This window comes from Podarcis filfolensis (assembly GCF_964270895.1).
Source record: "Podarcis filfolensis genome assembly, chromosome: Z".
Lineage (NCBI taxonomy): Eukaryota > Metazoa > Chordata > Lepidosauria > Squamata > Lacertidae > Podarcis > Podarcis filfolensis.
The window spans coordinates 3,035,952-3,049,213 of NC_139617.1; the positions used below are offsets into that span (position 1 = coordinate 3,035,952).

General features: G+C 44.4%; 1 protein-coding gene across 14 annotated transcripts in view; it reads right to left on the reverse strand.

Annotated features, from left to right (window-relative positions):
* Positions 1 to 10,398: 10,398 nt before the first annotated feature.
* LOC310754025 (5-hydroxytryptamine receptor 2A-like) overlaps positions 10,399 to 13,262 on the reverse strand; it is a 249,338-nt gene continuing 246,474 nt past the window's right edge. For all 14 annotated transcript variants that reach the window (XM_083595443.1, XM_083595441.1, XM_083595442.1 and 11 more), the window contains one exon: positions 10,399 to 11,628. In XM_083595443.1, coding sequence (XP_083451569.1) covers positions 10,802 to 11,628 — 827 coding nt within the window. In that variant the 3' untranslated portion in view covers positions 10,399 to 10,801. The remainder of the gene's footprint in view (positions 11,629 to 13,262) is intronic.

Consider the following 13,262-nt stretch of genomic DNA (forward strand, 5'->3'; position numbering starts at 1 on the left):
AAACAGCATGGGTTTCTTAAAAACACGTCATGCAAAACTAAGCTTTCTTCTTTTGGCAGAACTTGGTGGATCAGAGGAATGCTGCAGATGTCGCATATCTTGGTTTCAGCAAGGCTTTCAGCAAAGTTCTCCATGACATTCTTGTGGAGAATCTGGTAACGTTGAGGCTGGACAATGTTACTGTTAGGTGGATTTGTAGCTGGAAAAATGTGATGTGGATGCCATGGGGTCTGTCCTGGGCCTGGCGTTTCCCCCCCAACATCTTTATAAATGATTTGGATGAAGGAATAGAGGGGATACTCTATTTACAGATGACACCAAATTGGGAGGAGTAACTAAAACATCAGAAGATTGAATCAGGGTTCCAGATGATCTTAATAGACTGGAGAACTGTGCCAAAAATAACAAAATGAATTTCAATAGGAACAAATGTAAGGAAAAACCAGACAGATACACAAATAGAGCGTGGGGGACACCTGGCTTGACAGAAGTATATGATAAAAGGGTCTGAAGGTCTTAGTAGACCACAAGCTTAACATGAGTCAACAGTGTGATGCAGCAGCAAAAAAAGGTAATGCGATTCTCGGCTGCATCAACAGAACTATACTGTCCAACTCAAGAGAAGTTATATTACCATTCTATTCTGCCTTGATCAGACACCTGCCATTTTTTAAAAAATGGTTCTTTTGGTACCTCCTGTTTTAAAAGGCAGAAGAATCTAGACTGGGGCAGCTAATGAAATGCCCTGCAGATATTTCTGGACTGAAACTCCCATCTTCCCTGACCCTTGGTGATATGGCTGAGGCTAATGGGAACTGGAGGGCACCAAATTCTGAAAGGCTGGACATGGAGAATCTTGTGCTTGATGGGACAAATAGTTCAAGATAGAGCAACTTATCCCCCCCCAAAAAAAAGTCCAATCCAATTCTTCTAGCTTTGGGGGAAAGGAACAAGTGATTCCATTTGCCCCCCCCCCTACTTTTTCTAAGGGGCTTGCATCCCAACCCCAGTTGCTTTTTCCATTAGTGACAACATTTTGGAATAGTCTGGTGGGACAGGCTTCAGCACAGCAAGGAGTGGTTCAGCTTTCAAGAGTACTGAAAGGTTCTTTCCAGTGTTTAATGTTTAATGGTACAAAGCTGCGTATCCATAGAGGGGAAATCCCAGCTGGCTTCCATAAAGGTCTTTGGCCTCTTCTTTTGTTGGAGGAGAAAGGGAAGAGCTAAAAACAGCCACGCTTTTATCCTTGTGCTGTTTCACCGAGTTCATCAGTGGCTGAGCATTCTGAGCTGTGGCGTGGAGGGGGTTGCAACAGGAAGAGCATCGGTTCTGCTGCTCATCGGTGTGGCTGTGAGTCAGGGATGCTCTGTTGCTCTAGCGGTCAGGTCAGTTTCCATGAGAGCAGCTCGAAGTTATGACCACAAACCTTGAAAACATGGCCTCCACGTTCTGGGCTGGGGCTTTGAGAAGCATTGGCTGCCCTCACCTTGTCTAGTTGGCCAATCCAAGCCGTTTCCCAGGATTGTGACCACTGTGACATGCTGACAGCTTCTAGGAGCCCCAGGTGAGAGCTGAGTGCAGGGATGAACTACCCCAGAAAGAGCACCATGAGTCCCCCACCAGAGGTACCACCCTTCTCCTAGCACCCCATGCACCACTAACCTCCTGTACAAAGGTAAGATTTACATTTCTTGCTCCACCCACTTTTGCCTCTGGTCCTGCTCACCACTGGCATATGGTTCCTGGAAAGGGAACAAGACTCTCAGGCTGCGAAAGGTTCCACACACTTTGCACATGCAGCTGAAGAGTCTTGTCATTGTAGATCATGTCAGAGAACCAGCAGGAGAGCAACATTTGTACATGGGTGTGTTTCAGATCCAAGTGGTTTTAAGAGGAACTCAGGGTTGTGCTGCTCAGATAGGCAGGTGTGCGCACAGATGTGCATGCACAGGCATGGACTTAAGCATTGGTGCGAGCCCTGAAAGAGTTCTCTGAACATGCACCTCATGACACAGGTCCTCTCCAAGAGACATTGCACAGCACAGCTTTGCAGAGCTGCAGCCTCTGCGAGCTTTGTGCCAAGATCAATATTCATTTTCTCACCTCCAATGCTCCTGCTATCAGGAGCAGCAGTTACTTGAGACTTGACACTGAAATTGTTGTTCAAATAATCTGTGCAATGAGCAAGATAGCATGTTAACACGGGGGCAGTGCCAAAAACATTTCTGCAAGAAAGCTAATCAGGGAAGCCCCTTTTCAGCTGAACAGAAAAGAGTCCTGTTCTACATCTGTGCCACAGTGAACCCAACCTAGATCTGTCCTTCCGAGGAGAAGGTAGAATGTGCAGTCTCTTTGCAACAACACAGCATGTGCCTTCACACATGAGCAACACTTTCTGCAAGGGTGGGGAACCTGTGGCCATTCAGATCTTATTAGAGTACTACTCCCATAACCCCTGATGATTAGCGATGCTCACAGGTTCTGATGGAAATTGGAGTCCAATGCTATCAGGAAAACCACAGCCTCCACCCCCAATTAGTTAGATCGGTTCCCTTGAGAGTGCTGAAAAAATAGGGCCGCTTTCAGTTCTTTTTAAAAATTGAACCTAAGCAGCCCCTTAGCAGTTAACTGTCCTATTTCTTCCCTGACTTCTCCACCTGGCTAATGCATGGCTTTGATTTAAGAAAGGGGGGAAATATAGGGGAGCACAGCTCTGGGACTCTTTCCAGAATGTGATAGCAACATCCACTGGGGCACCAGGGTAACAGACGAGCCCACCTTGCAAAGGAATGAGGTGAGAATGAGACTTTCAGGTCTCATCATTGCTTGTGACAGATTAGCATATGGGAGGTTGGAGAATGAGGAGAAGAATCAAGCAGAGGTTAGATTTGTATATCCTTTTCTTTGTTGGGGTTTCTGCTTCATGTGTCTTTGCAAGATTTTTGGTCTTTCTTTAGCCTTTAATAGCTAAAGGTTGCATTTCTGCTAACTGAATATTTTTTTTAATAGAGACACATTTATTTATTTTAAGCTGAACTTATTCAATACACAGCTATTCTATGATTGTCAGTCTATCCTAGTGAATTGGTTAGTCTGCACTTTTGCTCAACTGCATTTTTTGGACTGTCCTGGGAAGGAGGATGTGGCAATAAGGACCATTAAGAGTTAATTCTTGAGAGATTTGGGGATGGCGGGGTGAAAACAAGAGATAAGGACAGGCGAATTCCTATAGCAGCCTCCCCAAATGCTGTTCTCCCAGTGTTTTGGAGTCCAACTTTCATCAACCCTGGTCAGAACCACCATGCTGATAGGAGGACCTCACACTGGGGAAAGCTGGTCTATACGAAAATTAGCCTGGAGTAATTTTTGAGATGGGAAGAGCCCTGTCCCCTCCAGCTCTTCTCTGTGATGCTGCAATGTGATGGAATGTTCATAAACATTCTACATGCTGAGGGTGAAACTGACAGTGGAATACCTACAACTAGTATTAAGCAAGGGGATGGTAAATATGACTGAACTTAAGAGGCTGTGTGGTGTAGGAGGTTCAGGCAGACAAGGAGACATGGTGTAGAGAGGGAAGGAAGAGAAGCAAGGGGAGATGGAAAATAACCGACAAGAAAACTCATCACACAAAGGCCGAGGGGATTTGAGTGGCAGCACTCCTACCATGCTCCAGACTTCAGCATGGAGAATATTTGGAGAAACGCTTTTTGAGAAATTCAAATTGTGTTCTCTCCTACAAAAAATAAAGCAGAAGGATCCTCACTCTGACAGTCTACCAACCTCATAGCAGTTTGCCAGAGTAAGGTGAAAGTGGGCAGGATCAATATTGCAAAAATTCCAGTAATTCATTTCCCAGAAGCAACATCCTCTGGCACATGTCAGAGTCTTCTGCAGTCTTCTGATCAAAATCTAACTGCTGCCTCTGACAAGTGCTATTTGCATATTTTGTAAAGACGAAACATCCAAGAGACATCTTGAGGCACCTGTTCTATCCATAGCTGTCAAGCATCCCTTATTTGGAGGGACAGTCCCTTATCCCAGCGCCGTGTCCCGCTGCTGTCCCTTATTGATGGATGTCCCTTAAATTTCCCGGGTTTCAAAGGAAGCAGCTCCTCTCCCTCCCTCCCTGCCAGCCAGGGAGGAGGGAGGCTCCAACTGTGTTGACTGGCTGCCCGGCCCGCCCCCCTCCGGCCTCCTCTCACCAGGCTTGGCCCTTGGGAGCACCTCTCCACCAGGACTGGCAGGAGCCTCCGGCCCTTCCACCGCCATCCTCCTCACGGCCGCGGAACTGAGCGTCTCTGCCTGGGTCCTCCCCTCTGCCCATCACCGCTGCTCCCGCTCGCACTAGGCCGTACTGCAGCTGTGACGCCGAAGGACCCGGATGAGATGGGCAGCCTGGCATGGCCTATGAATTGCTGAGGAGCCTTGAGAGGAGAGCGAGGGCAACCATAGAGAAAGCAGTTCGGAGAGAGGAGGAAGAGGAGGAGGCGGAGGTGTGGGCAGGTGTTCCAAGGGTACAAGGGAAGGACTGCAAGTGCTTTTCCCGTAGATTAGTAGTGGTAGACTAGTATAGATGGTCTGATCTGCGGGTTTACTTTCCCCCCGCCCCACCTGATGGAATTGAGAACTGCAGATGGAGCACGAGAGAAAAGATACAGAACTGCAGCAGCATCTTCGTAGCTTGGACTTCGTTTTGCGCGAAAAGTGGTTGCTGCTTGTAGTTATTTAATTGCAGTGTTTCATCGGCTGGTGTCTTGAGCAGCAACCTCTGGAAACGAAGGGCTAAAAACCAGCGCTGCTCTCCAAAATTATCTGGTCCCTTTTAACTTCGTATTTCAGCTGGTAGACTAAAATCCCTTACTTTGGCTGCTGGTCCCTTATTTTCAAGGCTGCTGGTCCCTTATTTTCAAATCTGTAAGTTGACAGCTATGGTTCTATCAGTACTACATATTGCAGAAAAAGGAAACATGAACAGATTCTAACTGGGTAAGAGGTCCTGATGATTTGATTCCTTCAGAGAAAATAAATATATTTTCAGAGTGCCAAAGAGGCAGGGTACAACTTCATAAATGCATATTGAATGTTTGCATTTTAAATTAGATGTCTGCCTAATTATTGTGTGATCCTTGGGAAGGGCTTAATATACCCCTCTATAGCATTGCTTTGTGATCAAACCCATCCTGGGAAATTCACTTCATTGGGTAGCCTGTTGAGAGACCTGTGTCTATATCACAGATTCCCTTTGTCACTAGTTATAATAGTTTAGAATAAAGATGCTTACATGAGTGGGAACAAGATAAGAGTGCTGGGAAAGTGGATAGAGAGTAGATATTATTCTGTAAACTGGCCTGAGACATCTGGGTATAGGGCGGTATATAATAATAATAATAATAATAATAATAATAATAATAATAATAATAATAATATTTGCCTGTTACTTTACTTCTGCAGCCATCCCCAAAACTCAGGTTTCAGTAAAATACAGAAGAGTGATTGCTATGCAAGCTTAAATTGGCACCTTAAAGAACCGCAACACAGATTGTACTGGCCTGATTCAGCAGGTGCATCGTTATGTTCTTATAAGTTCCCTTTTAAGGAGTCTGTAACTGAATAGGAGATTGATATAAAGGTGACTGTAAAAAGGCAAGACCTCTGGGAAATTGACCTCCTCTCTGCAGTGTTTGAATGTAATGTTCATTGGTAGGTTCCTATTCTGACCAAACCATTTGACACATTAACAAAACCATATAACTTCCCAGAGTACTGGAACCAAGTATTACTAACCTCCCCACACCCTCAAGCAAATTAAGAACCAACTATTTTCCTAGATATAGCTTCCAAAATGAGACAGGCAGTTTTTCCTAGATTAACGTCTGCAACACCACAAATTAATACTAGAAAAACGAGCCAGCTTCCAAATAATAACAAGATACCAGCAATTGACAAGTGCTTTGTTCATTACCATCTATTACCAAAAACAGGGGGAAAGGGGCAGAGCAACTTGTGGTGTTTGCTGCTGTTGGCAATCTTTGGTCTAGCTACAGAGCAGCACAGGAAACCACCTTATGCTAAGTCAGATGCTTGGTCCATCTAGCTCAATGCTGTCCACACTTGCTGACAGCAGCTACCCAGGATTTCAGTCCTCCCCAGAGAAGCCATTTGGGATTGACCCTGTGATCTCTAGTATCCAAAGATGTCCAAATTGGGATCATGGAAGATGTAGTCAACAGGTGGCACTGAAGTTTGGTCTTTAACCAAAAATCACATGCAGCCTATGACTGTACTGCTTTCTCTAGTGTTCTCTGTAGTGTTCACTGAGGACTAAAGGGGTAAAGGGACCCCTGACCGTTAGGTCCAGTTGTGGCCGACTCTGGGGTTGCGGCGCTCATCTCACTTTACTGGCCGAGGGAGACAGCGTACAGCTTCCGGGTCATGTGGCCAGCATGACCAAGCCGCTTCTGGCGAACCATAGCAGTGCATGGAAACGCCGTCTACCTTCACACACCTATTTATCTACTTGCACTTTGACGTGCTTTCGAACTGCTAGGTTGGCAGGAGCAGGGACTGAGCAACAGGAGCTCACCCCGTCGTGGGGATTCGAACTGCCAACCTTCTGATCAGCAAGTCCTAGGCTCTGTGGTTTAACCCACAGTGCCACCCGCATCCCTCACTGAGGACTACTCACCTGCAAAAACCTTGCCTTCAGTGATGCTGGAATGATAATCTTCTTAACACAGCCAAGAGGAAGCAATGCTGCCTCTTTGGTAACTTCTGCTAGAAAGATGCAAGGAGGAGTCCGAAGAGCTTGAAAGAAGGTGGCAGACACTTAGCAATGAACGTGGTGCTTTAGACAGAACTGCATTGGCAGTTAATACCAATAACTGCTGTTGTTGTTGTTACTGTCATTGTATATGATGAGCGTATAGATTATTAGATAAATCTACCCATCAAGGAATCCTCAGTTTATATAAAAAAATTGGGCTTCAACCAGGTCCTAAGAACTAGACTGAAATGTCATTATCTACATGAGAGAGGCTAAGTAGAAATAAAGCAATCAACTAAAGACTGCCATCAAGGTAATCTAAATTTTGTGCCAAGGAATGATTACTGTATTTTTCCGTCTATAAGATGCCCCCAATTTTGGGGGACTCTGATTTAAGAAAAAATTGTGTATTTTACTATGCATGTATTAGATGCCCCCAAATTTTTGACATTTTTTAAAAGGAAAAAAACCTAGCCTTATACATGGAAAAATACAGTAATTTTGTGAATCTTCTATATCCAGCCCTTCTGATGGTGCTGAACTAAAACTCCCATCGTCCATGGCCATTGGCCATGCTTTCTGGGGTTGATTGGAGTTGTACTTAGGAATATCGGAGAATTCCAACAAAAACAGAAATGGGAGGGGAAATTGCTTTCTTTGCCCCATGTCCAGAACAGAAATCAACCCAGCGTATGTGATCACTATTTGCTGTGGCTGCTGCATTCAACAGCCTCAAGCAATATGTAATTGATTATGTGACTCCTCTTCATTTGCAATGCACCTCCTTCGTACTGAAATTGATGGGGTGGAATATGAACAGCCTGCAGTATCAGGTCAATGGCCCGTCAAGCCTAGTAACCTGCTCTCAAGGTGGCCCACCAGATGCCTGTGGGAAACCAGGGTGCACAACATGAGCACAACAGCACTCTCCCCTTCTGTGGCTTCCAGCCAACCCAGTACTTGTAAGCATTACTTTCTGTGACTGTGGAGGTAGTGCATAGCTGTAACACGGATTTCTCTAATCCTCTTTTAAAGCCTCCCAATGTAATACATAATGTAATGACAACTACATAAATTGCCATAGCAGACAGTGTGAGACAAATAATGGAGTTTTCAGTGGAAGACAAACTTCATGTGATGAATACAGGACGGAATGGATAATGATAATTAATAGATAATGATGTCTTCTTACATTCCTAGGAGTGCTCCAGCAACATCTGGTGTGCCACAGAAGTTCCCTACACCTGATCTATATTATACAAAGAAACATGTTTCTATAGAGATGTTTTGCGCTGTTTATTTGGTTGTTGCTCATTGAGAAACAGCACCAGATACCAAGGCACAGAAGACTGAACTTCTCAGAATCTCGCACTGACCCTAAATCATCAACATACCTACAAGCCTTTGCGGGCACATGACATTTAGCAACTAGCTATTTTTAAAAAATCTGGAGGTTGTTTAGATACTTAAATTTGCCCTCCTACCAAGTTATGTGTTTTTAATGTGCACACTCAGAATCTACGCCACTCCAATACAATAAGAAGCTGCCATTCTGTTGTACTTGTGCTGGTAAAAGCTTTTTGTGAATAAAAGAAAAATATCCCTTTGTCTCCTTTGAGTAATAAGTTGTGGTGCTTTGCTGAATGATATTACCTTGTCTGTTATACACAGCAGTCCATTTACATGCAACTTCTTTCCTTTAGGTAGTTTCTCCTAGTACACTGGGGCAAAATGGGGGATTGCTTCAAGCACCATAATGTTTTGATCAACTAACTACATCTTTTCAAGAGACCTGAACTCCATGTTCCTGCAAACCCTGCCTAGCCCAAGAAAATTGGTTGGGGAAACTCATTCAAAGCAGTAACTTTCATCAGCAATCTCCAGAGGGTGAGGTTACCTACAGTACTTTGGGAGAAATGATTCTAAGCAAGTTAGCTACATGGAAAAAAATTAATGTACAGAGGAGCACCAAGCCATTGGTGCGAGTCATCAGCAAAAGTTTCAATGGAATCCCAAAATTTCATTGGACTGACAACAAGGAACAATCCTCGGGTCTGGTTCTCTTGAAGGTCACAGAGGGTGAGGATACAGTTTCCTTCCTGCACCAGATTTGTTACAGAAGGCACCTAGGGGTGGGAATTCCTTTTTCCATTTGCACTCCATAGGCAGACTATAGTTCACCGGTTGGGTGAAAGTACAATGGCTTCCATTCCAGCAACTCAAGTTTCCTTTTTAACACTTTTCTCCATATTTGATTTTGTGCATCTCCCTATGGACAAGGCGTAAGGTAGAAATGGAGAACCTTTTCCTATGAAGGGCTGCTGGGTTATAGAAAGTCAACTAGGCAGAGCCATGGACCAAAGTGAGTGAAGTTTGCAGGACTATGTAGTTCTCTCACTCTCTGCCATCTTGTCTGTCTCACTCTCTGTTCCACCACATTTCTGGGGGATGCATGAATTACAGTCAACCTGAAAGTCCACCATCCCAGGTATGGTGCCAGCCTGAATCTTTGCTTCCTGGTGCAAGATCTATTTTGGAGAACAATGGGGAACAGGAAGAGCAAGCTAATTGTGCATTCTCTCTCCTTCCCATTCCTCACACCTGATGAGACTTTTAAAAGCATTGCCTTCTAGGATGTTGGGAAAGGGCTAGAGAGAATGTTCAAACAAAATAGCACTTTGGAGGGAGCACTTTGGTCACTTCCCTTCCTACTTAAGAGGAGGCACATTTCTTTAGGAAATGTCATGCACCAAAATTGCAACACAAACATCCAGCCCTGTTGATAGGTTCTCACTGGCAGGCTTTTAGAAATCTTGCCCGGTTAGAGCATTTTATTCTGCTCCTCATAACAAAGGAACATAGGAAGAGCCCTGCTTCCTAGTCCAACATCCAGTTGCCCACGATGGCTTACCAGATGTCTATGGGAAGCCCACAAGGAAGAGACAAGCCCTCTTATACTGTGGTTCCTAAGGAAGTGGGATTCAGAAGCCTGATATCTCTGATCCTGGAGATAAAATCCAGCCACCCTAACAAGTAGCCGTTGCAGAATGTGTCTAATCCAATCTAAATTGGTGGCCATTGTCACACTTTATGGAAACAAATCCCATATTCTGACTGTGCACCGCGTGGTACAATTCTCCTTTTTATCTCTCCTGAATCTTCAAGTGCATGGCCCCATTAGGTTCTAGTATTCTAGTATTTTGAGAGGGGGGATGTGGGGGAAACCCTTTGTCCACTTTCTCAACACCATGCAATATCATATACACCACTAACATGCCACCTTTATTCAACTTCTTTTTCAAATTAAAAAGTTGCAAATATAATGTAGCTTTTATTCACAGGGGAGTTGTCCCAGGCCTTTGATCCCTATGGTTACTTTTTTCTGCACCATTTCCAGTTTTACAAAGAACCTTTAAAAAATAAAAGGAAGACGTGGAAACATGATTTCTTTAAAGGCATGGTGGTATTGACAGGTTTGTTTTGATCCCTTTTCTAATGATCCCTTAGCCTGGGATTAATCTTTTCCCACAGCTGTCATTCATCCAGGTAGTCATTTTCATCAACTCATCCACCACAACCAAGCACAACATGCATTTATCGAGGGTTTGCTATCAATGCTAGCACAAGAAACGTTGAACTATCCAAGCCCATATCCCTTTATTTGATTTGTGACTACTCATAATGGACCATTGAGGACTCAAAAAAATACCACCTGAGATTAATAGTCAGCACTTTTGTTCATGCAGCAAGGGGAGAAAAATCAACATTTCAGAAGCAAAATAACAAATGCCACTTTGGGTCTGGTACCCACTGTTCCTATAGAGGCTCTGCCTCCTCTGCTTTCAACAGTAAGTACAGATTCTGTTTTAGGAATGATGGAAAGCAATGAGTTACAAATGTGAAAGTTCAAATTTAAAAAAAGGAGAGACTGCTTTGTTCAGAATGCATTATTTACATCATTCTTTGATTAACACATACATTGTCTGTAGCTGAGCCACAACGAAATCCGGAGCGTAGGTGTGTCCTTGAACAGTCTTACACACTACTCGTTTTCTTGCCACTGCAGTTGTTTATCGAGAGCTCTGAGGTTCCTACATGCATTTCCAAAGCATCCTCCGTCTCGTCCATCTCCATGCTGTTGAGTTCATTCCCATTGCGGTAACTGTTCAAATTGAGGTCTTTCCCGTATAAAGCTGTTGTCGAGACATTTGGACACTGGTTGTGCCGCTGCGCTGACTTTTTGCCATTGTTGTAACGGCAGCGGATGTAGTTAGAGAAAGCCCTGCGGTAGATTTTGTTGAAGAGTGTGTATACCAGGGGGTTGACCCCAGAGCAGATGTAGCCCACCCAAACGAAGACGTCCAGGAGCTCCCCCAGCAGAGCCTCATCACAGGCTTCCTTGCAGAGGACAGACATGATGTTGGTGATGAAAAAGGGGCACCACATGATGAGGAACAGAAAGAAGACAATCCCCAGGACCTTGGATGCCCTCCGCTCATTGTTGATGGACTGCATGGTGCCTTTCCGGAACAACACCCCTTCCTTGTTGACAGGAGAGTTCAAGTGGGATGCGGCCTCATGGTTCTGGAGCATGGAGAGGTTCTCCGTGTTGTTCTCCTTCTTCAGACAGCTCATGCTGCTCCTCCTCTGCTTGGGCGCCTCCCCGTACAGGAACACAGATGCTTGTTTCTGCAGCACTTGGATGGTCAGGCAGTAGGCAAACACCATGATGATGAGCGGGATGAAGAACGCAACAAAGGAACCAATGAGGACAAAGTTCTCATCATTGAGGACGCAGCTTCCATTCACAAACACCCGGGAATCGTCTTGCAGGCCGATGACTGGAATGGGCAGCGAGATCCCTGAAGAGATCCATTCGGAAAGGGAAGGCCAAAAACAACAGCAGGAGCAGCAAAATACGTTATTTCAGTTTAGATTTATAACCCATTTTATAACCCCACTTATATGCTTAGAATGGATAATGATAATTTCATTTAACAATAGGGATGAGCAACTCTCCCTGCATCAGTTTCTTTCATTCCTAGCGGATATTAAACATCAGTTTGCATTTTAAAAGTTGCCAGCATTTTAGTGGACATTTCTCCCAATATACTAATGTTTCTATGTCATTTCCCTTATTTATACACATTCGTGCAAGCACTGGCTAAATAGACAGAGCTTTGGGAGAAACAAGGTTAGCCCACATGCCCACCAGATGGCTCCACAAGTACAGGGAGAGGATGGCCAGCCATCTTGAACTGACTGCCCACCCAAAACATTCCATACCCACCAACTTAAATTGTTATTTTAATCAGCTACAAAAGAAACAGAGGAAAGGATCACATATCTTGTCCACAACCTTCAAAAACTTGCTCCAGGCAACCCTCCCCTGAAAAGCTTTCCCACAACCCAAGATTGCATTAAGCAGTGGCTGAAGCTATTGCATCATCTGGCTTAATTCCTGGCTCCTTTGTGAGCAGAGTATATGGCATCAAATTGTGGGTGGGGGTGGAGAAGGATGCTAACTTGGCAGGGCTAACCTTTGGATATCTGTGTTACATCTACACTGACTAAAACATCAGTGACACTTCCCTGGCTTTTAAAGAGCAAGGCTGGTATGGCACATACTAAGATTTTGCCCTAAAAAAAACATTGGGGGGGGGGGGAGAGCACAGCATAGACCACGTGACTCACCAGGGAGCACATCCAGGAAGAAGAACACCCCAGTTTTTGATCTGCAGAAGTTGGATAGTGTGACTTTCTAGGAAACAACTCATGCCTAATGTTCTACAAATGTCAGATACCCCTGCATCTCAGGTGACAAAATCACTTACCAGTCTTGGGTTCTACCCAATGTCAGTTCTACTCAAAGTAGACTAATTGAATTTACTGAGTTTGTCATGTCCTTTGGTTCCAGTGGTTCTACACTGAGTAGGACTAACATGGGTGGGGGGCACACCATTTGCTGCTCTGTTTCAGCTAGTAAAATGTCCTGGGCCCATCCTAGAAACCTGACTTGGGTCAGAGCTAGGGATGTCAGAGAATTCCACCAAAAACAGGAAAGGAAGCAAAAATTGCTGCCATTCATGTGTTTGTCTTTGGTAAGCAATGGAAAACCAGTCAAGTGAATATGATCACTATTTGTTCACATTGTTTTTAAGTATGCAAACTTAATGTGTCACCGCCACATTGTTTTGTCATTTCCTTTACATTGAATGTAAGCTTCATAAAGTTATGCAAGTTAAGTAACTCACATCACTTGCATTAAATAGTGGGCTGCAGGGTGAACAACTGAGTACTTGGTGGGAACCAAAGTGCAGTGGAATGGAAGCAGCACTGGTGGTGATGAATGCAGGTTGGAATGGATATTTCTGCTTTCTTAACATCCCTAGGAACCCACCCACCAAGTGGGCCAAGACCTTCTCAACATCTACCGCTTTCCATGCTACTCTCTCACTTACAAAGTGTACTGTTGTTTGGTGGGAGATGCAGGATG